Source organism: Candoia aspera, chromosome 2 (genome assembly GCF_035149785.1).
Source record: "Candoia aspera isolate rCanAsp1 chromosome 2, rCanAsp1.hap2, whole genome shotgun sequence".
Lineage (NCBI taxonomy): Eukaryota > Metazoa > Chordata > Lepidosauria > Squamata > Boidae > Candoia > Candoia aspera.
The window spans coordinates 241,508,080-241,534,956 of record NC_086154.1 but is presented as its reverse complement, the minus strand read 5'-3'; the positions used below and the strand labels follow the sequence as shown (position 1 = coordinate 241,534,956).

General features: G+C 38.3%; 2 protein-coding genes across 3 annotated transcripts in view; one reads left to right on the top strand and one right to left on the bottom strand.

Annotated features, from left to right (window-relative positions):
• DHX29 (DExH-box helicase 29) overlaps nt 1–3,554 on the bottom strand; it is a 42,030-nt gene extending 38,476 nt beyond the window's left edge. Inside the window, exons 1-3 of the mRNA XM_063295659.1 lie at nt 3,303–3,554; nt 1,675–1,742; nt 1,273–1,386 (exon numbers count right to left, since the gene is read on the bottom strand). Coding sequence (XP_063151729.1) covers nt 1,273–1,386; nt 1,675–1,742; nt 3,303–3,504 — 384 coding nt within the window. The 5' untranslated portion in view covers nt 3,505–3,554. The remainder of the gene's footprint in view (nt 1–1,272; nt 1,387–1,674; nt 1,743–3,302) is intronic.
• A 441-nt stretch (nt 3,555–3,995) lies between these two features.
• MTREX (Mtr4 exosome RNA helicase) overlaps nt 3,996–26,877 on the top strand; it is a 44,882-nt gene continuing 22,000 nt past the window's right edge. Inside the window, exons 1-16 of one of the 2 annotated variants that reach the window (XM_063295655.1) lie at nt 3,996–4,149; nt 5,420–5,554; nt 6,117–6,183; nt 6,752–6,814; nt 7,575–7,687; nt 8,665–8,839; nt 10,896–10,986; nt 11,080–11,204; nt 11,828–11,926; nt 13,632–13,734; nt 13,866–13,997; nt 14,821–14,900; nt 16,355–16,465; nt 17,086–17,187; nt 18,795–18,920; nt 25,540–25,690. In XM_063295655.1, the coding sequence (XP_063151725.1) occupies nt 4,034–4,149; nt 5,420–5,554; nt 6,117–6,183; nt 6,752–6,814; nt 7,575–7,687; nt 8,665–8,839; nt 10,896–10,986; nt 11,080–11,204; nt 11,828–11,926; nt 13,632–13,734; nt 13,866–13,997; nt 14,821–14,900; nt 16,355–16,465; nt 17,086–17,187; nt 18,795–18,920; nt 25,540–25,690 (1,789 nt within the window). In that variant the 5' untranslated portion in view covers nt 3,996–4,033. Of the gene's footprint in view, nt 4,150–5,390; nt 5,555–6,116; nt 6,184–6,751; nt 6,815–7,574; nt 7,688–8,664; nt 8,840–10,895; nt 10,987–11,079; nt 11,205–11,827; nt 11,927–13,631; nt 13,735–13,865; nt 13,998–14,820; nt 14,901–16,354; nt 16,466–17,085; nt 17,188–18,794; nt 18,921–25,539; nt 25,691–26,877 lie in introns of those variants that run through there. The other variant, XM_063295654.1, reaches the window with a different exon arrangement.

Sequence of the window (26,877 nt, the reverse complement as noted above, 5' to 3'; positions counted from 1 at the left end):
TTTAAGGGTTCAGACTTTGTTACAGAGCTGTTGTCTCCCTGAAAGAGTAAGCCTGAAGCCTGGGAGTGTCCTTAAGCCTTAGGCATCACTGGATTCCCAGATGAGTAGCTATGGCAAAAAGCACATGTACACAACTGCCACTAATGCACACTTGACACAAGTTTACCTTTGAAAAGTATCCAGAAAGTTCAATCAGTACAAACATAGCAGGAAGGTTGTTAACCAGTGCATAATAATGGAATCACATTTATAATAATAAATTAAATTTATATGCCGCCCAACTCCCAGTGACTCTGGGCAGTTTACAATTGCTAAAAACATTTAAAAATGAAGAACAATTTTAAAAAGTTGGAATATCCTCGGATCTGGATGGTCCAAATACCCACAGCCATTCGGTCTTTGGTAGGATCAGTCAGAGATGGTTGCTCCCCATCCAAGCCTGCATAACCTCCAGGCACTGGGACAGAACCTTGACAGCCTCACTTGATCGGCCCAGAGTCAAAAGATATAATCAGGTATCATCAGCGTTGTGACCACACTGAAAGAATTGTACTAGTTGTCAATTGTTTTCTGAGCACAAGGTGTTGGTATTAATCTCTGAAGCTCTAACCAGGCTGTTTCCTGCCACGAACTTTACAGGCACTAAGATCTGCAAGAGAGGCTCTTTTACAGATGTCCCTAGTTTCATATGCTCATTTACTGAACATGTGGTGAAGGACTTCTCTTGTAACACTCTTAGGCTACAGAATTCATTCCCTCAGGGTTGCATTTGGATCCTTCTCTCTCAGCCTTTAGAAAAGCCATCAGGATACATCCCCAGCTATTTTACTACTTGAAGTGCCTTGATTTTTAACTTCCATGGGTTAAAGTTACTTTCACTGTTTGTTTTAATGTTAGTTGCCTCATATGAACAGAAAAACCGAAGAGAAAATAGTGAATGACTAAATAAGGGAAAATAAGGGAAAACCAATAAAGAAGAAACACAATACATGGAAAAGTAGGAAGGTGGATTATAATGTTGCAAGAACCTGAAATATTTTACAGTATACCGTGAATGCTGAAAGAAAACAGAAATTAATAATCTTTGCCTTCTTTATGTCAGATTAATAAATCAAATAGGAACAATGGACCACAAATCACTAATAGACTATATAATATAGAAGCCTCTACCTTCTTTATCCAATGGAGGATATATATAATTGACCTCACTTAAGTGTCTAAATACTGGAGATATGTTCCATATTAATGAACAGAAAGAGTCTCAAATTTTACCTGTAATTTTTTAGCAGTTAGTCTTCTAGAAATCATTCCTTTTTCACCAGTTTGTTTCTTATGCTCATTGATTATGGCAATAATTCTTTTTTCCAAATTACTATTAATTATGACCTGGAAAAATAAAACTTAGTTACAGCCAACACTTTTGAAAATTGTTAAACAAAGCACATCCACAGCTAAAGATTCAAACAAACGATGTGCACTTGAATACTTTTTTCATATATTTGTGTGAAAAGGTTACTGAATTGTACATGTGGATATGTACAATGTGTATGTATTTATAATACATATACACATAATTACATAGATCATGTAATTTCATTTTAGATTAGGGTTTCAGCCTGTTCTGTATATGGCCCTCCCCAAAGAATTTTTTTTCCATCTAATAAATCATCTCACCTTAAGAATAGATTCATCTGTATTTGCACTGGAGTCAACTGCAGAACCAAAGCTGTAAGTTTTTGGACCTGTATAGTTAAGCAAACAATTATTTGACAAAGACAACATAAGAGTATGCGAAGTCAGATCAAAGACCTACCTAGTACGGCATTCTTTTCTCCCAGGGACTAACCGAAAGTGTATACAACATTTACCAGCAGGACATAAAAGTGCTAACAGCCAACCCCGGGCCACAGATAGTCAGACCCATAATGCCTCTGATAAGGAGTTTAATAATTGTGACTAGTACCAACTGATAGTGTTACCCTAATCCTCTTTTTAAAATATCCAAGTTAATATCCATCATATCTTACTGTAGCAAGCTGTGTAGTCTACATAATATTCCCGTTATCTCCTTTAATTTCCCACCATCCACCTTAACCGAACTGTATTCTACCCCTGTCAATGTTCTTACCACATATAGTTTTATATAACTCAATCATGTCTCCCATTACACATTTTCTATGTTAAAAGCAGTTTAACTTGATGTTCAACTAAGATAATTGTTCTATGCAGAATTATTTATTCTATGCAGGAAAGAAACAACGCTCCAGGTGTCAAACAGCAGATTCCAGAGATGTGTTCTTTCTTGACTTTCATATTGTAAACAAAAAGATGGAGCTGTATGTTCTCATGTTCAACTAATTCTGGATTATTGCTCCTGGGTTAACTTGTGCTTAGGGCAAATTTATGGATAAAGCAGGTGGAAAAGTCTGTAACTTCTCACTAACACATTTTGACATATTCATCTGAGATAACAAAGATCCAGAACTCAAAGCACTCATTTGTAGTTTATAACCAAAGGTCCAGAGATAAAGTCTTTAGTTTTATAATTTGAAATCTTTGTGCTACGTTTATGTCAGCAACCAGTTTTGTATGAATTCCTTCAGAGATTAATGGTCAGAAGAATATGGTTAATATCTTTACAGGATCAGGCCGGTTGAGAGATCTGCAGGAGATACTAGGACTAGACTTAGAAATAAAAAAATCTCAGAAGACAGTAACCAAACCACTTCTCTACAGTTGGCAAGAAAACCACACACTGCGTGCATGAACTCACCAGGAATCCAGCTCCACTTGAAAGAGGCTTGAAGTACTTAGTCATACCCACAATACAGCGTTCTACTTTCTATACTTAGGATAGAAAGCTTCTTAAAATAAGATGGGGCTCACATATGCAAAGGTTAAACAGAAAAGGATTTTCCTCAATGCCCCAAACTTAATGAACCTGGAGTGCAATGGGAAGAAATTCCGCAGTCGCTCCTATTTCAACACTGCAGTGCCAGCACAGGAAGCCCAGTTAACAAGTTACTGCAACTTTTCCAGCTCCGCGATGCGGCTCATCGGGGCCAGCCTCTCCCAACCGAAAGCCCACCGGATGGGTCAGCCTAAAACGTCCCTCCTTACCCGCCTGCACAGCCCTCGGTTGAGGGAAGGGGATCTCCGCCTGGCCCCCTTGGCCCCACCACCCACAGGCGGCCACCGGGGAGCGAGTCTCACTGAATTCTACCAGGAAAGATGACCGGGGCTGCCCTCTGAAGCGCCGGCCAACTTCCCTCCGTGCCTCCCCTCTTCTCCTGTGGACGTACCTTGCTTGACGCGCAGGTCTTTCCCGGCAGGGCTCGGCCGGGGCACCAGCGGTCTTTTGCAGGCAGCTTCTCCGGCGGCCCCCGATTCGGCCCCGGCAGCGCCCACCACTTTAGCCCGGGCTGCGGCTACCGCGGCGGGATGGACGGTCCCTGCTCCTGCCGCGCCGCTGCCGCCCTTATGCTTCTTGTTCTTGCCACCCATGACAGGAACACGCCTCCCTCCACCTCGAAACCCCGACAAAGCTCTCACGCCGGTTCTGCTGACATCCGGGGATGAGCAGCCGCCGCTGTCGTCACCACCCTTCTGATTGGATTAGGGCAAGTGATAGGCAGGACCTATTTCGGGCAGTTGTGGACAATAACTTCCGCCCAAAGTAGTTAAAGTAAAAAAGTGATGGCTCGCTTCCGGTTAGTCTGACCTAAGTCCTTTGTCTCTCGCTCGTGAAGAATTGCTCTAGAAAAAGTATAGAGCTAAAACTATCTCGTAGTTTGTGAAGTCATTTATCTGATCTTTTTTGCTAACATTTTTATTTTGCGGGGACAGTTTTATACATGTAGTATTGAAAAGGAAAAATTGGGGTACTCATTTCTTTTCTCTTTATCTCTATGAGCAACCGGCTGGTGTCAGCGGTGATCGGAAGTTTAGCTTTGGGGGCCGCTCTAACCCGTTTTAAATTCTATCTCTGCGCGCGGTGTATGGTGGGAGCGGCTGGTGCGCGCTTGCGGGGAAGATGGCGGACGCTTTCGGCGATGAGCTGTTCAGCGTGTTCGAAGACGATGCCGCCTCCGGCTCTGGCTTGAAGGAAACGAAGGGGATACCCGAGGCGGCCACTTCAAGCAAGTTGGGGTGAGGAGCAAGCGAGGGGTTGGACAGATTCGGGACGGATTAGGCGGGATCTCTTCCTAGTAGTGGGGCTTGAGTGTTTTAGTTTTTCGAGGTGTCTCTAATTTAAGGGGTTCCTCGGATGCAGGTTTAGAGTGCAGCAGGCAAGGGTGTATCTCTGGGACGTTTTCTTGGGTACCAAGAGCCAGAGGAAAAAGGAGCTCTCTGCACGTCTGGATTTCATTCCCGGTTTACGTTTTTATCCACGTGGGACCAGGATCCACTGTTGCATGCAGTTTTTCGGGTGTTGGACTGGGGAGTCCGGGGTCAGTCACTGGACTCACCAAATGACTTTGTGCCAGTCGCTTTCTCTCAGCCCAACTACATTACGTCGTGCTTGTGGGGATAAAATAAAGGGAGGTACCAATTTGAGCCTTCTTCAAATCCTGGATTGGAGCTATAATATAAATCTAAGAAAGAAATAGTGCTATAAATGAAACAGGTATAGAAGATAGTGTTTTCAACGTTGTTTTGAAGTAATTGCATACTTTAATGTTCCCCTTCTCACCTCCAAGAAGCTTCCTTTGGTGTATAGTACCTCTGGTTCCCGATTTTGGGGGTCCTCGGGCAAATTATTGTTAAGTTGGTTTGGTTCTCCCTTTCTTGAGTTTTTTGTGTCCTCCTTGCTGAATGCCATCATTGTCTATTCAGATGAATGTTTCCGTTTGGGGAGGTTGATTCCTCCCTTTTCCATGCCACAATCCAACTTATTCAGGAAAGATGATGTCTTTTGTCCAGTTTGGGGACTATTAAAGGGATGCGGTGGCACTGTAGGTTAAACCACTGAGCTGCTGAGCTTGCTGATCGGAAGGTCGGCGGTTCGAATCCGCGTGACGGGGTGAGCTCCCATTGCTAGTCCCAGCTGCTTCCAACCTAACAGTTCGAACACATGTAAATGTGAGTAGATTAATAGGTACCGCTTTGGCGGGCAGGTAACGGCGTTCCGTTTAGTCATGTCGGCCACATGACCACGGAAGTGTCTACGGACAAATGCCGGCTCTTCGGCTTTGAAACGGAGATGAGCACCGCCCCCTAGAGTCGGACACGACTGGACTTAATGTCAAGGGAAGCCTTTACCTAAGAGGTAATGTATGAGGAGAATAATGCTTTTGGAGATTCTTCTTTCACCAATGCAATATTGGATATTTGAGCAGAGTTTGTTTATCTGTTGGGGTTTGTTTATATGATTCATCAAGGTTGGCTCCTGGTCCCTATTTTTAATGTTTCCATTTAGAAAACGAGATGGCAAATTGGTGGCACCTGCAAAAATCCAAGCCAAAAAAAAGCGTGATGCAGAAGTTAATAGTGCAGATATTACAGCTTTGGGAAAGAGACCGAGGTTGGAGGACTTCACAACAGAAGATCTTAAGTAAGAATGAGTTGTACATATTAGACTTTGAAATGATTATGGGTTTTTTTTAGAATTGAAGAGATAGAAATGATTTATGAGTAACTGCACAGAAAAAAATACTGTAAAAGACATAGAAGCAACTAGAATGTTTGATCAACTAAAACCACTTGCATTAGAAATGATCTTGTAAAGCAATACTGTATTTTTCATTGCTCCCAGTGAGTACGATAAATCTTAACTCCAGGCACATTCAAGGATTGATACCAGAATTGCTGAAAAAATGTATGTGAAGCATTTTGAAAAATTAGGGAAAGAAATATATGATATGCAATTAAACTTTTCTACCAAAAGAATGGCTTCCTTTAGCCAATGAGAACAGTTGCAGTTCCTTCTCACTTTAAACTTAATTTGTTCTCAAATTTGGAGAATTGGATCTTTCACCTGAATTGTAGTTGTTCCATCTGATTTGGAAACATGAATAATGATCATTATTAGCATCATCAATCTTTGAAAAGTCAAGTACTGTATATCATATACATTTCATTACTGACTGGTAAATTAATGTGATTTTTGGTTTCAGTTTGGCAGATGTGATGCCAAAAGTAAAAGTACAAGCTGTTGAAACTATTGAAGGCTGTACACATGAGGTGAGTGTGAGATTGGTGGTGGTGATTGAATGTTATTATATATATAGAGCTGCTATTATGAGTTGAGAATACTATTCAGTAGAAGACTACTCAGCAGTAGTTGACTTTTGTAAGGAGTTGAGATAGTTGCAAGCTCTGAAAAAAAAGTCAGTTTGTTGCAGATCATATGACCGGGCTCATTAATAACGTTACTGTTTTGAAATGTATCTGAAGTAATGGGTAAAAATCAAGTTGAGGGGATCCATTATCTTAGTTGCACAAAACTAATTGGTGAGGCTTATAAACAAAGAAGTGGATTTAAATTGTTTGAAGTAATTTTTTTCTGATACGAAGACAAGCAGGTGATGTAGTAGTTAAGATATTGGAGAGGTGTTGGGAAAACCCAGCTTCATGTGTGCTGTCAGTTACAGATGCTCACTGGGTGACTTTGGGCCAGTCATCCTCCCTCAGCCAGCCTACATCCCTCTTTTTGGTGGGTGGGAAATGGAAAGAGGGAGCATTATGTGCTCTGCTTTGAACATTAGGAACTTTATTACTAGAAAATAATGTATATGATATTTTTTACTAGGTTGCTCTTCCTGCAGATGCGGACTTCGTAGCCCTGAAGGGAAGAACTGGAAAAGCTGCAAAGGTTTGTAATTTACAAGACTTATCCCTTTAATTTTATAGCACATGGGGAAGAATGGATGAGGGTGAAATACTTTGTGGCAGTTATTTGCATAGACTTAAACATTTATTTAGCTTTTCTTTATCTGAAAGTAAGAAGATGCTAATATCCATCATTTTTGTAGTTGGGGTTGACTTGAGGAAAAGAGTATTGGAATTTCTCCAAGGTTACTTGACTAGAAGATAGTTAAATGTTGATCTCATAGCTTCAGTTGATTCTAGGAACAGATTATTTCACTGTATAGTCAATTCTGTACTTACATTAAATGTACAGAAGCCCATTAATACAATGTTCTGAAGACAGCTGGACTACAAGAGAATTCTTCCAGTGAAGATTTTTAGGTAGTCTTTAAAAATTAAAGTTCTTGTCTTTCAGAGATACTCCTTTTGCAGTTTGGTCTCAGAAGGGCCAAGGAGACAAGGCAGTTAGCAAAGCTAACTGTGTATCAATTGTTCTTATGACCGTTAATTTCTCCATCATATTAATGTCTGTTGCATTACAATTGCTGAGGATATTAATTTCCAGAATATCCTTAGGGGTCTGAAGTTTTTTAAACAAATAAACCAAATGCAGTCTGTAATAAATACATGGGAAAAAGTTGTGTTGCTTTATGATCAGTTGTTCTGGAATATATATAAACATGCTATTGGGAAGAATTACTGCTAAGCTGGACATTTATTTTGTAATGAACAAGTAAATTATACATCAGATTTTTTTTTTATAGGAATATCCATTCATTCTTGATGCTTTTCAAAGAGAAGCTATTTTGTGTGTGGATAATAATCAGTCTGTTTTGGTATCTGCTCATACTTCAGCAGGGAAAACTGTATGTGCAGAGTAAGTAGCTCTGGTGGATTTAAAAATAAACACTATAAATTCTTCTCCCTTTGAATAAAATAATAGTAAAATATCTGCCACTTTCTGTATTTATGTATCATGTTCCCATTTTGTTAATGTATTTTTATATTTCGGGTATAGAAAGAATGTTACTTAATATATTTCATATGAAGCTAGTTATGTACCTCTAAACTTGTTAGATCAGTAAGTGTGATAATATGGAGTGAAGAGAAAATGATTTGGGGGTGTGGGAACATGGAGGAGTGATTGGCAGCTATTTAATTCTTTTTTAAAATTGGGTTGCTGTACAGGTTTGCACATCTTCATTTTTTTTAAAGAATTTTTGTCCTGGAAATTTGTTTCAATGCTGTTTCAGTCAGATTTATAGAGCACACCATTCTTTTCAAGCATGTAGTACTATTATAATACTATTGCATATATTATTTGAAGAAATAAAATATTTAAGATTCACAACATTGTGACATTGTAGTTAGGCAGACAAGGGATTGGATTGGATTGGATCTGGAGATATCCAAGTTCAGTTTTTCCATTGAGTGACTTTGGGTGAGTCACTATTAGGACTTTGCAAAATATTTCAAAAATAGAAATGATTTGGGCTCAAAATCGGTTATTTTTACCGTACTGACAGTGCTCTGTTGCTGTTCTGACCAGTGGTAAAACTGGAAACAGCTTTTTCAAATTTGGGCTTGAATGTTTTACACCCTACTTGTTACTCTTATGTTTGGTTTCATAATAGAGGGCAGACCCTTGTATATGTTTATTTATTTATTTACTTTCATATTGTCATGCTACCAAAGAATCTCTGTGGTTATTAGAGGAAATATTGGATTTCATAATAAACAACACGTACATTTTTGCAGATTGTGCAATTATTTAATATCAACAGTAGAAACTAGATATTATAGAAATGTTGCAAAGCATATTGGTTTATAATGAATATCACATATGTGCTACAGGTATGCCATTGCTTTGGCTTTAAGAGAAAAACAGCGTGTGATATTTACCAGTCCTATTAAAGCTCTTAGTAACCAAAAATATCGTGAGATGTATGAAGAATTTCAAGATGTTGGCTTGATGACTGGGGATGTCACCATCAATCCTACGGCATCTTGTCTTGTAATGACCACAGAGGTAGGTTTGGTTGTTAAACATTCCTGGCTGGCTTTTGGTCTCTCTGTTAGACTAAGTGAATCTTGTACATGCTTGTACAAAATGTTGGGTTGCATACTATGGGGCTCAGTTTAGGCCCTGTGTTGTTCACCATGTCTATGAATGGCTTGGATATGGAATTGGAGAATATGATGATCAGGTTTACAAGTAACTCAAAGATGATGGGATAGCAAACACCTAAATGGCATCTGACTGGATGGCCAACTGTTGGGGTGTTGTAGAAGTGGATTCCTGCACTAAGCAGCTCTTCTTCAGTCTTCTGGCACTTCCTCTGTACTCCAGGGATTTTCAAAGATTACAGTTAATGCTTTTGAGATCACATCCACCAGTTCCTTTCGCACCCTGGGATATAATTCATCTAGCCCCAGTGACTTGAATTCATTCAAAGGAGAAGCAGATGTTTTCTCATCACTTCCTTAAACTATTTTGACGTGCATTTCTCTTCTGCTCCACCTGATGCAGCTTCTGACAAATTGGACTACTTTTTCCTTTTGCAAAAAGACATGCGAAATAGGACTGAGTCAGTTCAGCCTTCTCCCTGTTGTCTATCACTAGCTTGTTATCTTCTCCAATCAGCATATTGACAATTTCCTTAACTTTTCCTCTTTTTCTGCTTATATCCAAAGAACCCTTTCTGTTAATTCTGCAAATCTCAGCTCATTCTGAGCTATATGCTTCTTGACTCATCCTTACAGATTCAGGCTATTTCCCTTAGCTTTTTGGAAAGTGAGTTCTCTTGAAATATTGAACACTAATCTGACAACCTTCTCCTTAACCTGCAGAGTGGTAAATTCTAGGTTTGCATGGTTACTCTCTCCCAAGTTTCCTACAATTTCCACTTCCTCAACCATTTCTTTCCTGTTAGTATTATGTCCAGTATAGCTAGCCCCTTAGTTCCATCTTCCATCTCTTGGATAATGAAATTGGGTGCAAGATGTGTCAAGAACCTGGGATGTCCCACATGCAACAGAGTTTGATTTTTAGTTGATGTCAGTATAATTGGAATCCCTCATTACCACAGCACATGTTTCCTGGACACCTTGATCATCTGATTTGCAAAGTTTTCATCTATATCTTCTGGATGGTCTGTAGTACACACCTATAACTATTGATTTTCTTTCTTTTTTCTTTAATATTCACCCAGGATTTTCATCCTTGGTGACCATAAAGGTGTAGTCATTCTTTACATATAATGTAACCTTCCTCCTCCCCTTTCATTGGGTCTGTTTCCTTTCAAAGAATTATATCCAATAATGAGTTCTATCCCTCTTTGAGGAGTGCCTACCGCCAATAGTTTCTGTCCATCCAGTACAATTGGACAAAGTAGGTGCATTCCAGTTATATGTTGTCATCTTGTGGGACCAAGGAAGTGTGCCTTCTCTGTCACTGCCCCTCCCCTTTTGAGCAGCATCCCCCCAAGATTCATATGGTACCCACCCTTCAAATGTTCTGTAAGTCTCTGAAGACCTGGCTGTGTTCCCAGCCTCAGGTCGGGTTTTTGTGCGGCTCCTGTTGAATCTTTTCTAAATGTTATTGATGTTGTTTTATCCAGGCAGTCCTATTTTTCTTTTATATTATGTATTCTTTTAAAATGGTACGCTACTCAGAGTCTTTGTGGAGTTGCGTGGCCTTGAAATCTGATAAAAACATTTTACCAGGTTTCAGAGTTATGAACAATGTCATATTTCCCTCCCTTCCAACATACTAGAACTTTAAATGCTTCTTGTTTGTTCTCCATACTCCGCTGCCATTCTTAAGTCTGCCTGCTGTATCCTTTCCTTCTCACTGTGTCCTTCCTTGTTTTAGGTTTTATTGCCTTTGGGCTTATCTTTTGAGTGGGATTCTGCTTATTAATTTCCCTCCCCCTCCAGATTTAGTTTAAAGCCTACCTGGCGACCTAAGCAGGGTATCTTCCCAACATACTCTTCAAAGTCTTTGTGAGGGGCAGATCCAACCAAATGTGCTCAGCTCATTGCTTGCAATATTCAATAGGTCATTTTCATATTTTTCTTTTTAGATTTTGAGAAGTATGCTTTACCGAGGTTCTGAGGTCATGCGTGAAGTTGCTTGGGTTATATTTGATGAAATTCATTACATGAGAGATTCAGGTACTATACACTTAGATATTTATGTATGAGTTTTTGTGTGTAGAAACCTAGTACAATGAACATGATGCTGTCCTGTGAATTTTCTGTTTCTAGAACGTGGTGTGGTATGGGAAGAAACCATTATTTTACTCCCCGATAATGTTCACTATGTGTTTCTTTCTGCCACTATTCCAAATGCACGCCAGTTTGCTGAATGGATATGCCATCTTCACAAACAGGTAAAATGCCTTTTCCTTCGCCTTTACTTTCCGTAGTGTTGTTAACCCACTTGATAGAATGAGAATTAGCTTTGGAATACCAAAGAAAAAAAAAAACCAGAAACAAAACACAACAACATCCTGTTGAAGACATCAGCTGCAAGAATGATACAAAACAAACTCACTTAGGTTAGTTGCGTACACATGGCGAATGAGAACTGAGGTAACTAAGCCTATATAGTGGCAGATCCTATGTTTGTTTATGTAAAAATAGCTTGAATTAAGTTGAGTAGGTTATTTCAAGCTAGTTTTAACTTCTCCTAGCATGTATTTTGGATTTATGTTCTTGATTTCTGATTTTTCAGATAAATCCCTTATTACAGCCATAAGGCTGGCAGTCAGAAAGAAATAAAATAAGTAAATTAGAGTTGCATAAGACACAAGAGAATTAATACAGATTTTCCAAACCTGAGAATTTGTGGTTTATCATTAATTGCAGACTACAGAATCCTATTGCCAACCTTAGGTTACCTCATTCAGGTTATTTTAAGGATAAATTTAGAAATTAGGAATTGTAAATATATGTTGTATTGTACATAAAAAGACACAGAATGTTTTTAAATAATATATTTTCTCTTTACCAGCCTTGCCATGTGATCTACACAGATTACAGACCAACTCCTTTGCAACATTATATTTTTCCAGCAGGGGGAGATGGACTTCACCTTGTAGTTGATGAAAATGTAAGGAACTATGTTTCTTTGAATTATATGTTCTCTAACTGTATTGGTAAATATCAGGGCCAGGTTCTAGAGAAGAAGAAAGCACATTGAAGATCAGTGCCCACTAGATGCTTACTGTTTTGTTGAATCAATTCCTGTGCCGTATTAAAAGCTTACTTTCAAATCCTCTTTAGCTCCAAAAATGATTTGCCACGGGGCAAAGAATAACAAAGCCTTCTATATGTGAGTTTAGTTATGTTCCTGTTTTTGATCCTAGTCAAAGTAATTTTTTTCTTGGGGAATAGTGATTAACAAGTGGGATCTGCAACAAAATATTTTCACATGACAGGGTTATCTGTGTGGTTCCAGCCATCTGTGTAGTTCCTCCTCTGTTGTTTTAGTCATTATGTCATTATCCCACTCCAGTGATCAGTCAGCATTCTGAGGTCGCTAAGCATGCTGAGTTCTGATTGGATGCCTTCTGTATAGGGGCTTTAAAAATACGTTTATACATAGGGTTCCCCAAGACTTTTGAGTATACATAGTGCTAGTTTGGTTGCATAAGGATCAATACTCAGATAAGGAATTAACTATTCATACATTCTGTTGTCTGAGAGCTGAGTGTATTTTTTTTAATATCTAAGGATTCTGTAACATAATTTCCTTCAATATGAGATGTATGTCGCAATCCTATTTAAAAATTTATTTGTGGCTTTATTTTTAAGAAGGTAATGTTTTAACCATTGAGACTGTGATAGATTCTGAGATTTATGCTTCAACTTTACAGCATTGTAAATGTAATTAGAATATGCCTCTTAAAATATGCAGTTGTGCCCTGAGAATGAGCTTTCTATTTCTTTTCTCTCTTGAAGGCCCAAGTTCCTAACTCTCATGGTTATTAAAGACAAGTTTGAAAATGAGTTCATTTTTGTTCAAAGTACATAGAGTAGCAAATTGAGATGGCACTAGAGCCCTTAATGGTCCAAGTAAAGGGTATACATTGGTCATCACGGTACAAATCAGAATGAAGTTCCAAACTCTTTCGAGTTTCTGAAACACTCCAGGCAATATAAGTAATATGTATTTGGATCAGATGTAATACAGATAGTCCTTGTTTAGTGACCACAGTTAAGACTGGCAGTTTTGTCATTAAGCAAAGCATTAGCTAAGTGGGAAATCACATGATCGCGACTGTGCTTTCCTGCTTGAAACTGGCAAGACTAATCAGTTTCACAACTTTGGCTTTTGTTTGCCTCCTAACCACTCCCCACACCTTTGGAATGCTCACCTTGGTGCTGGGGTAATTACCAAGAAGGGAATTAATGTTTGTATTTAAATTCATTGGAAAAGAAGGGATTACAAGAGAGTAAGCAGGCACACAGTAGGGAATGTACATAGAAAACAGTGCAATGGTGCTGGGAGCCCTGAGCACGCTTCTTTCACTATGTATTCCCCATTGTGTGCCTGCTTACTCTCTTGTAATCCCTTCCTCTTCAACCTTTCTGCTCTGCAAGGGGAGGAAAAAAAAACCAGATCAGGCACAGAATAACACATACTGATTGTAATTATTGTAATGGCGATCATGTGTGAGGGATACTGCAAAGGTCATAAATGCAGGCATTAGTCATAAAGTTATTTTTCAGCACTGTAGTAACTTTGAACAGTTGCTGAAGAAGGCAGTCACTAAGCGAGGACTACCTGTACTAAAATTGCTTTTGCCTTCCAGGGTGATTTTAGAGAAGATAATTTTAATACAGCCATGCAGGTACTTCGTGATGCAGGTGATTTAGCCAAAGGAGACCAGAAAGGCAGGAAAGGAGGAACCAAAGGTTGGTATAAATCTTGTTAGATAAACATATTGCAAGATCAGGCCAATGTTGTTTTTGAAATTAAGGTGAAGAAACTGCCACCATTTAATCTTCAAAGCCTAAACTATTTGCTGGCATTGCTATCTTCATAGGTCCCTCAAATGTATTTAAGATTGTAAAGATGATCATGGAAAGAAACTTCCAACCAGTAATTATATTCAGTTTTAGTAAGAAAGATTGTGAAGCCTATGCACTTCAGATGACAAAACTGGACTTCAACACAGGTGTGTACTACTCACTTCTAAATGTTGGCTTATTTTTCATCAATTTACATTATTTCTTATTCATGTTTTTCTTATAGTGAATAGAATCTAAACATACGTTCTCTAGTCAAGAAGCTGGGACTAGCCAATGGCTTTCTTTTTTTCTCTCTCTCTTTTGACGAAGGATATACTGAAATCTGCTTTTGAAATTTCCCTACCTTAGAATTCCCCTTGGTCCTTCTTAGTTTCATGCTTCTTGGGATGCTGGCCATCTTAAAAACATTTTATTTATAGTATGGTTATTTTATTTTACAATTATAATTTTAGGTTTTAAAACATTTTGTTTTTAATCATCTAGAGAACATTATTAAATGGGCAATATACAGAGAAGGAATAAATATATTTAGTGCTGCAGAAAAGAAGAGGAAGAGGTGGGAGTAGCAGTTCCGGTAACTTTATGGCATTTAAGAGGAAAAAGGTCAAAACAGGTTCAGTTGGCTAGTGAGTTCTTTCTTAAATGTAGTTAATCAATTAAACTTCAGTCTTACTGAATTCAAATTTATTTAAACTACAGTATTTAATTTATTTTAACTTTGTTTCAATTCTGTAACTTGTTATGAGATAGAGTACTATCAAAAAAATCCCAGAAAAATATCTGATCCGCCCATCACGATGAGAGGAAATTTGTTAACAGCTTATTCTATATTCTCATAACAATATCTCAGTTAATTTGTTTTCATTGTCTGCCTTTTAAACAGATTTCTTGGTAGGCTTAAGTTATAAACATGGCTTTTTTTGAGGGGGTAAGGAAAAAAAGTTTATGCATTGCTTTTTTTTCTTTCAGACGAAGAAAAGAGGATGGTTGAAGAAGTGTTTAATAATGCAATTGATTGTTTGTCTGATGAAGACAAGAAGCTCCCACAAGTGAGTGCTTAAGGATACAGGAGCTTGTTTGCATGTAGCGACATAGGACCAGTGCCTTTCATTTTCTTAGCAATGAAGAAAAATCATACAAGAGGTGTCCCTTAATTAATTTACAAAATATAAGAAATCTGTAGCGGCAAATGTATTTTTCACAGCCATTTTTGTTACAAGGGCTATGTATGGATGACCTTAAATTTTGGATGAAATTGGGTATAGAATTTGGTAACAATACTTTTTGTAAACTGACACAATATGTCTAAGGACCATTTTTATCTTTTACATTACCTCACTGTATCCTTCCTTGCATGCAATCCTAAATCTTTTCTCTTTCAACCTTTGTGCCATCTGAATCTTTTCTCTTATAGCCCCTTGGACCATCTTTCTCAGGGAAGTTTTTAATAAAAGGGAATTAGTAGGGTTATGCAAATTGAAAAGAATGCGAAGTGCATTGATGAGAGGCAACCCCCATCCTTGAAGTTTAATGCAGCTACATCGTCTGGCTTTTCCTGGTTTCTGCCCCTGTGTGTGAATGTGCTGGGAATAGTTCTAATGGAATCATTGGAACTACATGCTGAGACAAATGGAGAAAGCCTTGCAAGCAGCTGCCCTGAGCCCTCCACAAGTGACGGCTATTTTAATACTTTGCTAATACTAATGCTGCGCTTCTGTAACATCCTTTCCAAAGCTCCTGTTTGAATGCTTTGCCCAACCCTAATTAACGAAAATGCTTTCTCTTCCAATCTTCTCCCTGATTTTGGCCTGATCAAAGGGCCTTCTGTAGGTGCAAGGAAACATTTGTGTGGCACTGTGTTCAATATGTCCTTCTAGCAAGTCAGAGTTGTATGAAACTTCCATATATAAGTTGGACTTGTTACAATATTGGGTTTAACTTGTAAACATTTGTGTCTTCTAAAGCTTGTTTTTTGTATATTTGATGGCTTTGGCAGAAGAGAGTTGGGGAAATCAAACATCAGATCCTTACTGTTTCTTTTGAGATTAGTATGTTAAATTGAACGTCTGTGATATTGCCACCACTAAGTAATTTTCAATGTCTGTTTTAATCTTGGTGCTAGTGAATGAGATTAAAAAAATATTCTATACTGTATCCTGGGCAACATACAGTGTATAAACCTTTGCTGTCTTTGAAGATGAAGTTTACATGATATGCTCAGCAAACATAAGAGTGTATTTTCTGTTAGTTGTTTTTACATTACACTTGCAACTTAAATCTACTGAAATTGTTATTAGTTTATTTGTATACTGTATGTGGTTCATGTTAGCATGTTTATGTTAATCAATTGTTACCTGAGTTTTAAAAAACAGAAGAAAAAAGACAATTGTTTAAATTCCCCGCTGGGGAAAATTCTTGCTGACCACATGTAGCAGAGCTAACAACTAATTACAAGCCACAGTTAATATGTAATAAGATTCATCTCTTAGTTTTGGGCTTACAGGTTGAACACGTGCTTCCACTTTTAAAACGAGGTATTGGAATCCATCATGGGGGCTTGCTTCCCATTTTGAAGGAAACCATCGAAATTCTTTTCTCTGAAGGGCTGATAAAGGTATGCACTTTCAACCATAGGCTGTATGTAAGACACTGTTTTCACTCTGTGAGCCTCTGTACACATTTTCACATCTAAATTAGGTCAGAAAATTCTTTTTTTATTATCTTGTGCTGGGTTTTATGACACAGTCATGTGGTCTCAACATTATGCCTGAACTAAATCTGTGCTTCAAATAAAATGTTTAAACCTGTTCAAAACAAATGCTGAACAGGGGCTACATTTTGAACTGAATAGAAGTGAAGGACCAGTAACTTTGGGTCTTTTGATTAACTTACTCCTATAGCATTTGGGGTTCAGGTAACATGCTCTAAAACAGCTTTGTCTCCAACCTGAACACTATTGAAGTTTTCACACAGCATTCACTTACTAATCTTCTCATGCAAGAAAGTCACTAATGCGAGAGAGTTGAACACCAAGTGTGTACTGCTGTGTGTCTGACATAAAGACGTGTGGCTAATAAAGAATACCTTTCAGCTTAGAGCTACACTGTGGGAACTGTACTTTGAGAATTCGTTATCTGTTGTTTACTTATTTAGGATTTTAAACTATATATGGTTGAATCTGGGTACTTTAGTATGTGGTAATGATTTATTTTATACATTTCTGCTTTTACTTAGGCTTTATTTGCTACAGAGACTTTTGCTATGGGAATAAACATGCCAGCAAGGACAGTGCTATTCACAAGTGCCCGGAAGTTTGATGGGAAAGATTTCCGATGGGTAAGCATTGGGAAGGTGAAAAGCATTATCTGTTCGGACTGTTTTTTGCGTGGACCAAAACACAGGTGTCTGTCTAGATGCAGACCATACATATTTGGTCTGGGACAGATTTATAATATGTGTGTTCTGTGCACAGGTGTTCTCGAAATTTATCCAGCCAAAATCTGGAACATTTTCAGTTTTGTCTGCACTTCTAGTAAATATGTTATCAAGAATCCATACTAGAAAGCAGGGAGACCTTATAAATGGTTGAAGATATCTGCAGAGTAAAGTATAAGTATCATTTAGTTTAGTCTTTGGAAACTCAGGAATCTTGAATGTGTTGGAATATAACTTAACCATCAGCCAGACAGTACACAATGAGTATGCATGATAGGAATTACAGAAATTGTAAGCCAACACATTCAGAGGGTGCAAGCTGGGGAGAGGATGAATTGGTGTTTTTCATTGTTAACAGACAGTAAAGTGTATCTCCATATTCTTGCATTCTGTTGGGCTGGTTTATCTTTCATCTTTTATGCACAAATCAATTTGATCATCTTGACCTCATGGCAACTGGTCACCACCAAGCTTTTATTGATTGATTTGGCACAACTCTGAACAGTGGTGCAAAACCCAGAAACCTGTGGCTCCAACATCACGAGTCTCTCACTTACTGGACTTCCTAAGGCAGGCTGGAGAAGAGACTAACCAAAAATATGTTGCATTGATGGGTAGACCCACTTCCTCAGGGCTATGCCATTTTCACCCTTGGTTATTTACTGCTTCCCTATATGGCCTCTGCTTTGGTACTGGTAATCTTAAGAACCACTCCCTTCAGGTGCTCATTAATATTCTTACCTGGATGGCTGCCTTGTTGGTAGCCATAATCCCATCAAGTAAAATTGGGGAGCTAGTGGCACTCTTACAGGAGATCAGTACATTTTCCACTGGAGTTGGTGATGTCAAGATCAGATCCTTGTTTCATGCCCAAGATAATGCTTCCCAGTGAGTCCAGCCTACCCTAGAAGATAAACCTGGCACATGCTAACTGTGCAGAGGGTTCTTAGAATCTATCCCAAACATATAGTAAAGGGCGAAGAGCCAATATTTTGTTTGTTGCAGAAAACACAGGGACACTCACAGCCAACCAGAGACAACCTCCATCTAAGATCACAGTACTTTGATAAGGAAGGCAGCTGTGTTAACAGCCATAACAGCAAGAATACTGTTAATAAGCATTGCTGGGGGGCTGTCTGGTCAGAGCCATCTACTTTTATACAGCACTATAAAATAGCTGTGTTCATCTCTAGATGGCTCACAGGTTATTGTAATACTTACACTAACCCACCTGAGAATACCACTGTAGTATATCCCTTTCTGTGTCCTGTGTTTCCCGTAGCTGGATTTACTCTGAAGTATCTTTTTGCTCACCACTGGACTCACTAGTCCAGCTCTAATTAGAAAGAGTTTGAGAGAGAAACTATACAGTGAAGAGTTAAGGTGTGAATTATTTTACTGCATTGTGCTAGGCATAATATATTGTTTTTCCATTCCTATATATATTTATGCAATATTTGATGGTAGAGGATGCATCAGTATTTTGTTTAATTTTTTCATATTTTCAGATTACTTCAGGTGAATACATTCAGATGTCTGGCCGTGCTGGCCGACGAGGCATGGATGATCGAGGAATAGTCATTTTAATGGTGGATGAGAAGATGAGTCCAACAGTTGGAAAACAGCTTTTAAAGGTATTTTTATGTCTGATTAAAATGTTTTGAAAATATGTAAGAAGCATATAATTAAATCCAAAATAGAGTACTGCATTTCTGAAATGCTCTATGTTTTCTCCTGGAAATAGCTGGTCTAAGTAATTCAGGGATAGTTTTTATTTTTCTGGAAGTGTACCTTCTGGAACAGGGAGTAATTTATCTCATTATCGATACAGGCCAGGCCCATTTAGGGTCAAAGGACATCCGGAAAAAGTATGGATTGCATTTGGGATGGGTTCAGATCAGGCCATTCTGAGAGAAAGATGTTCCAAAAATGAGCTGCTCTGATTTGGCATTCCTAGAAGCATACTATGGAGTTTGCTCATTAGCGTTAGCAGTGATTGTATTGAAATTTTAAGTTTTGTATCAAAGATGTTCTAGGTTCCATTTTGTTCCCCTTTTTGTCCAGTTTAAGTGTACTTCATAACTTGTAATCATTATGTAAATTATTACAGGTGTTGTTGTTTTTTTAACTGAGGCATTCTAGGTTTCAGAGTATCAGATATTTGTTAACAGTTACTGATTGGCTTGTCATACTGCATGAATTGAGAATGCTAAGAAGTTGTGAGTGCACGTTTACAGAATAAATTCCAGTGATCTGAATGCACAGGTGATTTTTTTTTAAAGTAGGGATCAAATAACTTGGATTATTCCTGCCATAAATTTAAAATAGAATGAAATAGCACAGCACAGTTTGTGACTCATGTGAGGAGTTTTGATTGAGGATAGGGAGTAGAATGAACAAAGCAGAGCATTTGTTTAATAAGTACGCATTCATCAGATGCAGGGCAGTTCAGAATTAAAACTGCAGTCCTCTGTTTCTGTCCTATAAGCTTGCTCTTTCTTTTGATGTTCATGGCCCCTCTGATTGCAACAGACATGAGATGCACACCAGGATGAAACTGGGAAGTTACATAGCTTATACTGTGCAGAGGAGGATAAATTCAGTGCTGGTCTGTCATTTCCACTGGGAGACAAAAGTTAAATTTGGTAATTATTTTACTGTGTACAAGGACAGAAAATGGATACTCACTGGTTCCATTTGGCAAAGCCTGTAGATGTGGTGTTATTGTAAGTCAAATGGTATGTGCCTAAAATAATTATTATGTTTGAACCACTGAGTAGACCTTGTAATAATTTTTTTCTTGTCATCTGAATGAATGACATACTGTCCTTTAAAGTAGAGTGATAGTGAGTACAGAAACATACAGTGGCAGTAATTCCAAATATAATTCAACTCTGGTAGTAACACAGGGTATATTCTTGGATCTGATAGCTGAAGAGCATGGTATTTCTGCCAGTAATTTGTCCTGTACTATAATGTAACATTTTGGTTAATAGCTAATTTATTTTAGTTCTAGCAATTAGGGCAGTATTACCTTTCTCCTAATGGGGTTTGCTTCAAGAAAGGTCAGCACAAAAGCCTAATTTGCTGGGCTGATTTCCTGTTACGTACACACTGGAGTCCCAGAGTTTGGCAAAAGAAGCACCATCTCCATTACACCTTTTCTAATCGGGAATCCAGAGAGACTTGTGCATGTACCAGCTGACTTTTTATTGCATTTTTGTGCCCAAATTTTTGCAGGTATTTTTACTGTAATAACGTACTGTAGTATCCCTAATTGGGAACGTCTTGAACTAGGCTAGGATCCTAAACATACTAGATCATATAGCAATGATCTAGGTTAGGATCCTGAAAGTCTGTGGGGATTAAACATGTCTGTGTGTCCCCTTCAGATCACAGTTGTAATGCTGTCCTCAGTGCGTTGCAACAGATGCCCAGGCACAGACAGTTGCTTTCCTTCATGAAGAACACTGGAAGTTTTGTGATGCATTCACATTTTGTTTTACTTCATGTTTTACTGTTTTTTTTTTCTGAAAAGGAGGCCATATTTTATATTTATCCTTCTGGCTAATTTCTCATTGAAAGTCATCCTCTGACCTGCTAATTGCAAGATGGAGGCACAAGCCTTCAAATAAGCTGTTAGAGTGGAATCTGTGCAGCTGTAGAGACTCCATGTATAAACATCAGCTGAACTCCCAGACCTAATTGCAGGTTTGTCTGGTTTTACATCAACTCATGTGCATATGTTTCCAAACATCTGCATGTGTGGGCAGGCTTTGAAAAATTTAATAGACCTCAGTTTGTCAAGGGATGTGACCTGCCAGCCAGAGTCTGGCATGTAGGACCTGGCAGGAGAGGATAACTTGGCATTCAGCAGTGGTACAGTATTTAGTGTTCTGGTGATTTCCTTTAAAACTTTTTTTTTTAAAGAATGAATTCCAGGCAGCTAATTTTATATTATAAGAAAGCATCTGGCAAGATGCTGAGAATTCCAATTTCAAGAATGAAAAGCGGCATGTTTTTAAGCCTGCAATTAGTTCCTTTGCCCATAGTAGTATTGTAGAGATTCTGACATTGTTGCCTTTAAGGATTCAGTGTTACATGAGCAAGTTAGATAATACTAGTTTTTTTTTTCTTATCACTCCCATATCCCCTATCTACTACCAAATTTCTTTTTAAGCCTACAGAGCATATTTAGGGGCACTTGGGGAAAGTGAAGGGTTTAATTAGTTACATTTGTTCCACTCTGAATCAATATTGGATGCATTCCTATTAATCTTTAAATATTTTTGATCAGCATTGTCTCTTTAAAAAGGGGGAGGGCAGGACATCAGCCATATTTATTTATTTCAGTCAAAGGAAATCATAGCAATTAACTACAATGTTTCTAGGACCAATATCTTCGTTCCTGGATGGACCAATTAACAAAAGTAAAAAAAAACATTTCATATTGTCTGTTTTTATTGCATTGTTATTCCACAGTTCTGTATTCTGCATGGGATTCTTAGGTTATAAGGTTATCCAAACCTTGTTTTTTCAGTGACCTTTCTCTGGTCTTGGAAAATTTTGCAAAAGTTTATGCTTTTATCAAAACTAAAGCAAGTTGTACATACATGTGATAATAAATTACCAAAGAGATAAGGGTTTATTGGTGTGAATCTCTTTGAAGTTCTGCATCTTAACGTAGTCAAGATAGAGAGGTTATGATTAACATATTCTTACAAAAAATGCTGGACAAGATATATGCCTTAATTCTGTTTTTCTGACTCTGGAAAATATTAGGGATTACTATTTTCCCTTTTTCCCCTTTACCCACTGCAGGTGCCAAATTGTTTTGTTGCCAGTACTAAGTTTCTTGGGGATTACATTTTGCTTGCCAAATTGGTCATAGTAAAATATTTTATAATTCAATTTGTCTCTGTTAAGTGCCTTTGAGTTAAAAAGGAAAGGATGTTAAAGTAGAAGGCTTAGTTAAATGTTTATTATTTTATCCATTAAAGCCATAACAAATAGGTATGTGAGGAAAGGGAGAAATGTCATAGAAAGCTGTCATCACTTTCAGACCTGACATGAAATGAAAATGTATACCATAAATAAGGCGAATTCCCAAAGTCCCATATTTGAATTGCAGTTGAATTGTATCCTTCATCAACTGCATTTAGCAGCCTGGTTCTATATTTGCAGTCTTCTATATTTATTTAGGTGCTGTAGCATCCTGTCCTTTCTCTGAGAACCCAAAGTAGTGTATGGGGGAGGTCTCACCCCCACCCCCTGTTTAATTCTCACTAAAACAATCCTGTGAAGTAATGTCAGCTAAAAGAAGCTGTCTGTGCCAAAGTCCACCCAGGAAGCTCCATGAACAAGCGGGAACTTGAATCTGGGTCTTTCTAATCCAAATCCACTTTAACTATAATACTGGTTCTACAGTGATATAGGGTTAGAACAAACAAAAAATATCAGCATGTTTTGTAAACATTTTTGTACCCCGAAGTGGCAGTGACTAACACGTTAAAGCAACATTTAAGTTAGCCAAAATAAAAATACTGAAAAGATATATAGGAACCTGAAGGCATCTATACTCATGCTTAGGATGAGAGCATTTCCAATGATTAGAATTATGGGAATTATATTTTAATACATTAGGGTGATAGATTGGGAAAGTCTGATATTCAGGGATCCCTACCTTTACTGATCAGTGAACACATTTGGAATTTTGAGAGCATGTTATGGATGTTCTCAGAAAATTATTGCCACAGAAGATATGGCCAATCACAAACTATTCCTTTATTAAAAGGCAAACTGTGTGGCTGTTCTTGCCTCCTAGGCTGCTCACTATCAAAATTACCATTGCAGTCTTTTTCTAGACAGGTGAGCACACTTCTGAACAGAACACTGGGCTTCATCTACCTACCATTTTATTTTCTAAGATATTCTCTAAGGTCTATGAGAAGCCCATTGACATTTTTGACAATACAGATTAGGTTGATATTGTGTACACGATTGTGTACCCTTACAAGAAAGGGTAGGAGGAAAAGGCTTAAGATACAATCTAACCTAGATCTGAGAGAGGGGTTAAGGAATCCATTCATGCCAAAGTGGAAAATACCTCAATAGAGGCGGAGGCCTCACACACAACTTGTCCCCCATTTTTCATGCTGCTCTTTCATCAGTCCCCAGGAAGATTAAGACCACCAGGAAGGCCACTCTTAATGATCCACTTGGGGATGAACAAAGGATCCAGGAGTAAGACATCCCAAAGGCAATCCACACCTCCATGGCACAATTAACAGCCATTCAGGTGTAGGGATAATGCAGCCACCCTGGAAGACATATATGGGTCCCCTCACCAACCTTTGCCCAGACTGAAGAAGCTGCTTGGACAAGCAGTGTAACGTTTCTACCAAAAAGAAAGAAATCCAGTTTCCATGACTCAACCTACAGACAATTCCACCTGGATGACTGAGAATCTTTATCGACCTAGAGCTGATACATACATTAGGCTGATTTTCCTGGGTATTTCCTGTTTATATATGACTTCTTTCATATCTCAGTAAAGTAATTTATCTAGCACTATAGAGTGAGCCGTTCTTTTGTTCTTGGATGCATGGTTGAATATCTGGAAGAATGGAGATTTATAACCATGCTTGGCCTGATGTCTAACATCTTTTTTTAAACTGAATTTTGGAGTAAATACTTCATCTAACGTTAATTCTTTATTTACCACTTGAATTACTTTATATATGCTCTTCTGTATTAACAGCTTTTAACACAAACCTGCTAACTGAAGAATATTCTTCAATGGAAATTTCTGAGACTAATGGATAACTAGCCCAGTAAAATCTGTTTTTTTAGATACTCATAGTTGAGTTTCATATTCCCATTTGAGTGGGTTGTTTGTGACAGAACACAGTTCAACTTTGCACAACACATGTAGACTTACTGTTGGTAACTGCACTCAAAACCTGGTCGCTGTTAGCTTCCCGTATTTTAGAGTACTACTTATATTGTTACTTATATGCTTCCATCAGTATCTTCAATCACGGATCCGTTCTCATGAACCAGCTGGGGTGAGATGGCATGTGGACTCTTACCAGCTGACTGTTGCTATGTGTATGAAGCAGGGACTAAGGCTGCAAATGACATACATGGGACATACAAAGGGCATGCATAGGACATGCATAGGGCATGAATAGGTAGATGGGGCTGACACAGCAGACTCACATTATCTGACTTGTTAGCATAACACTGAAGTAGTCAGACCCTTGCCAGCTAACCCTGGGCACAGATGGAGAATGGGTTCTACCCTGTCAATATCAGATGGCTGAGGTGAGCCACTTGGTGGACCTCTGGAGATCTCTGGTATTCCATGGAAAACACTTTGAGAATCATTCGTCCAAGTTCTTGGTCATCTATCACTTAAAGGATTGCATTAGGTGTAAGCTCAGAGGGCCTCGGGCTCAAGCTCCCCATGTTTGACTTCTGGATGTTCTCAGTGTGGATGAGTGAACCTAGGCCTACAGAACTGAGTCTGTGCATAAGGAGTGGGCCAGTTAATCAGGTCAGTGCTTGTTTGATGTGTGACACTGACCTAATCAACTTTCACAGCTTTTGGTTCCTGGCAAAAAGCAGGTCTATCTATGTGGAGCACCTGGTGTTTTGAGATGATGAGAGTGCAGTGCTAGGAAAATAGACAAAGCTGGCCCCATATTACTGGATCTTGAAAGATTGTTGCTTTAGGCCAACTTGGTATGTGACAGAAAAAGGATAATTCCTGGGCTGCTGTTGTGTCTTTTGCTGTTTTTGCTGGTAACTTGATCCCTGAGAGGAATCCTCTCTTTTTGACCTTGGTTTTGACCAGGACTTTATCCAACAGACCTGCTGTAAGGATAATCTCTGGAAATGATTCTGGGACTGGAAAAGCATTGGCAATATTTCAAAACTTAACAACAAGCAGATGGATTTTCAGGTTCAGTCTTATCTGGAAAATGATAACTAGCCCTTAGGTTTTTGATTCTGGCAAAAAAAGATTCACATGCCTTTCAGATACCCTGCCTCAATGAATTCCCTAATAAATTAGTACAAATAAATTACATAACATCCTGAAACTTTTTGCAGAGTTCTTACTAGACACAAGTTGTATTTATTCAGGCATATTATTAAAAATAGGGAGATAACTTCTTTCCTCAGATAAAATCCTTCAGGATTCTAATTCCTTGTGGTGCCTGATTTTGCTGATCTTGTTTTTCTGTCTAGGGATCTGCTGACCCTTTAAACAGTGCTTTCCATTTGACCTACAACATGGTACTAAATTTGCTGCGTGTAGAAGAAATCAATCCAGAATACATGTTAGAAAAATCTTTTTACCAGTTCCAGCATTACAGAGCTATTCCAGGAGTAGTTGAAAGTAAGTTTTGCAAAATACCTAATAGTTTGAAAATTAATGTACAATTATGTTAAAGTGTTTACTACCGCAGTATTCTCTGCTGAAACTGTTATCCTATTAGAAAACGGTAATTAGCCACAATGGCTATTCCTACAGAGCTGAAGTTGTTTTTTATTTCCTTTCTTTGAATAAAACATAAATGCTAAAGCACAGATGACCCATTGTGGGATTTTCCATGTAGCTTTTTGAGGTTGGGGGCAATCTTATAGTCTATTCCACACCTTTAGGGTACCATTTATGGAACTCACCATAGATATGTTTAATACTAACAGCCAATTCAGCTCTCTCTGTGGCAGAACCCATATAACTGAATAAACTACTGCTGGAACAAAGCAAGGCCTCTTCTTAATTCTGCAGGTCTTTCCAGTTCAGGAGCAGGCTCAGACTATCTATATTTTTCCAGGTCTTCTAGCTTTTGTGCTTTGTGTTTGCTTTGTTTTATCTTGTTTTTTTATATACGTGTTTTTAGTGTAACCTGTGAACCACTCTGAACCATTAAGGTTGTGGCTAATACATTTTCTTAATGAATTTTTAAAAATCTCTTGGGGACTGCAGAATTAGTTGCACAATTGGTCATACTTTTATCCAACTGAGATAATTGGATGAGAGGTTTTTTTTGTGTCTGGGAAAAGCTGCTGTAGCTGAAGTAGAACATTAGTTTTGATCTCTTTACAGTTTCAGCTAAGATAATACAAAGTATTTACTTTGACATGAGGACTGTAAGGTTGGTACAGAATCTGGCCATTACATTGCCTACTCTGATATGTGGGCGTGAAGCTTCTGGGAAGGAGCTGCAGCACAGCAGAATTTCAGTGACACCCAAGAGTCACATGTTCCCCTGTTGTGTGATTGGACGCCCCTAACTGAAATCTTTTGAGCAGGGCTTCGTGGCTGAAATTCATTGGATCTTGCTATTTTAAAAAGATGGGATTTAATAGAAAGCACAACATTGTTAAAATATTGGAGACATTTCAATGCATCCCAACAAGTTGACATTTACCACTAACTGTCCTTGCGGTAACGTATGCTTCTGGACAAATGTACCTATACGGTGTTCCCTGCTGCCTGTTTATTAACGCTTAAAACAAAAATAAATGGTTAATATCATGAATGAACATTTTAATAATGTTAAGTGCAAAGTGGTCTTC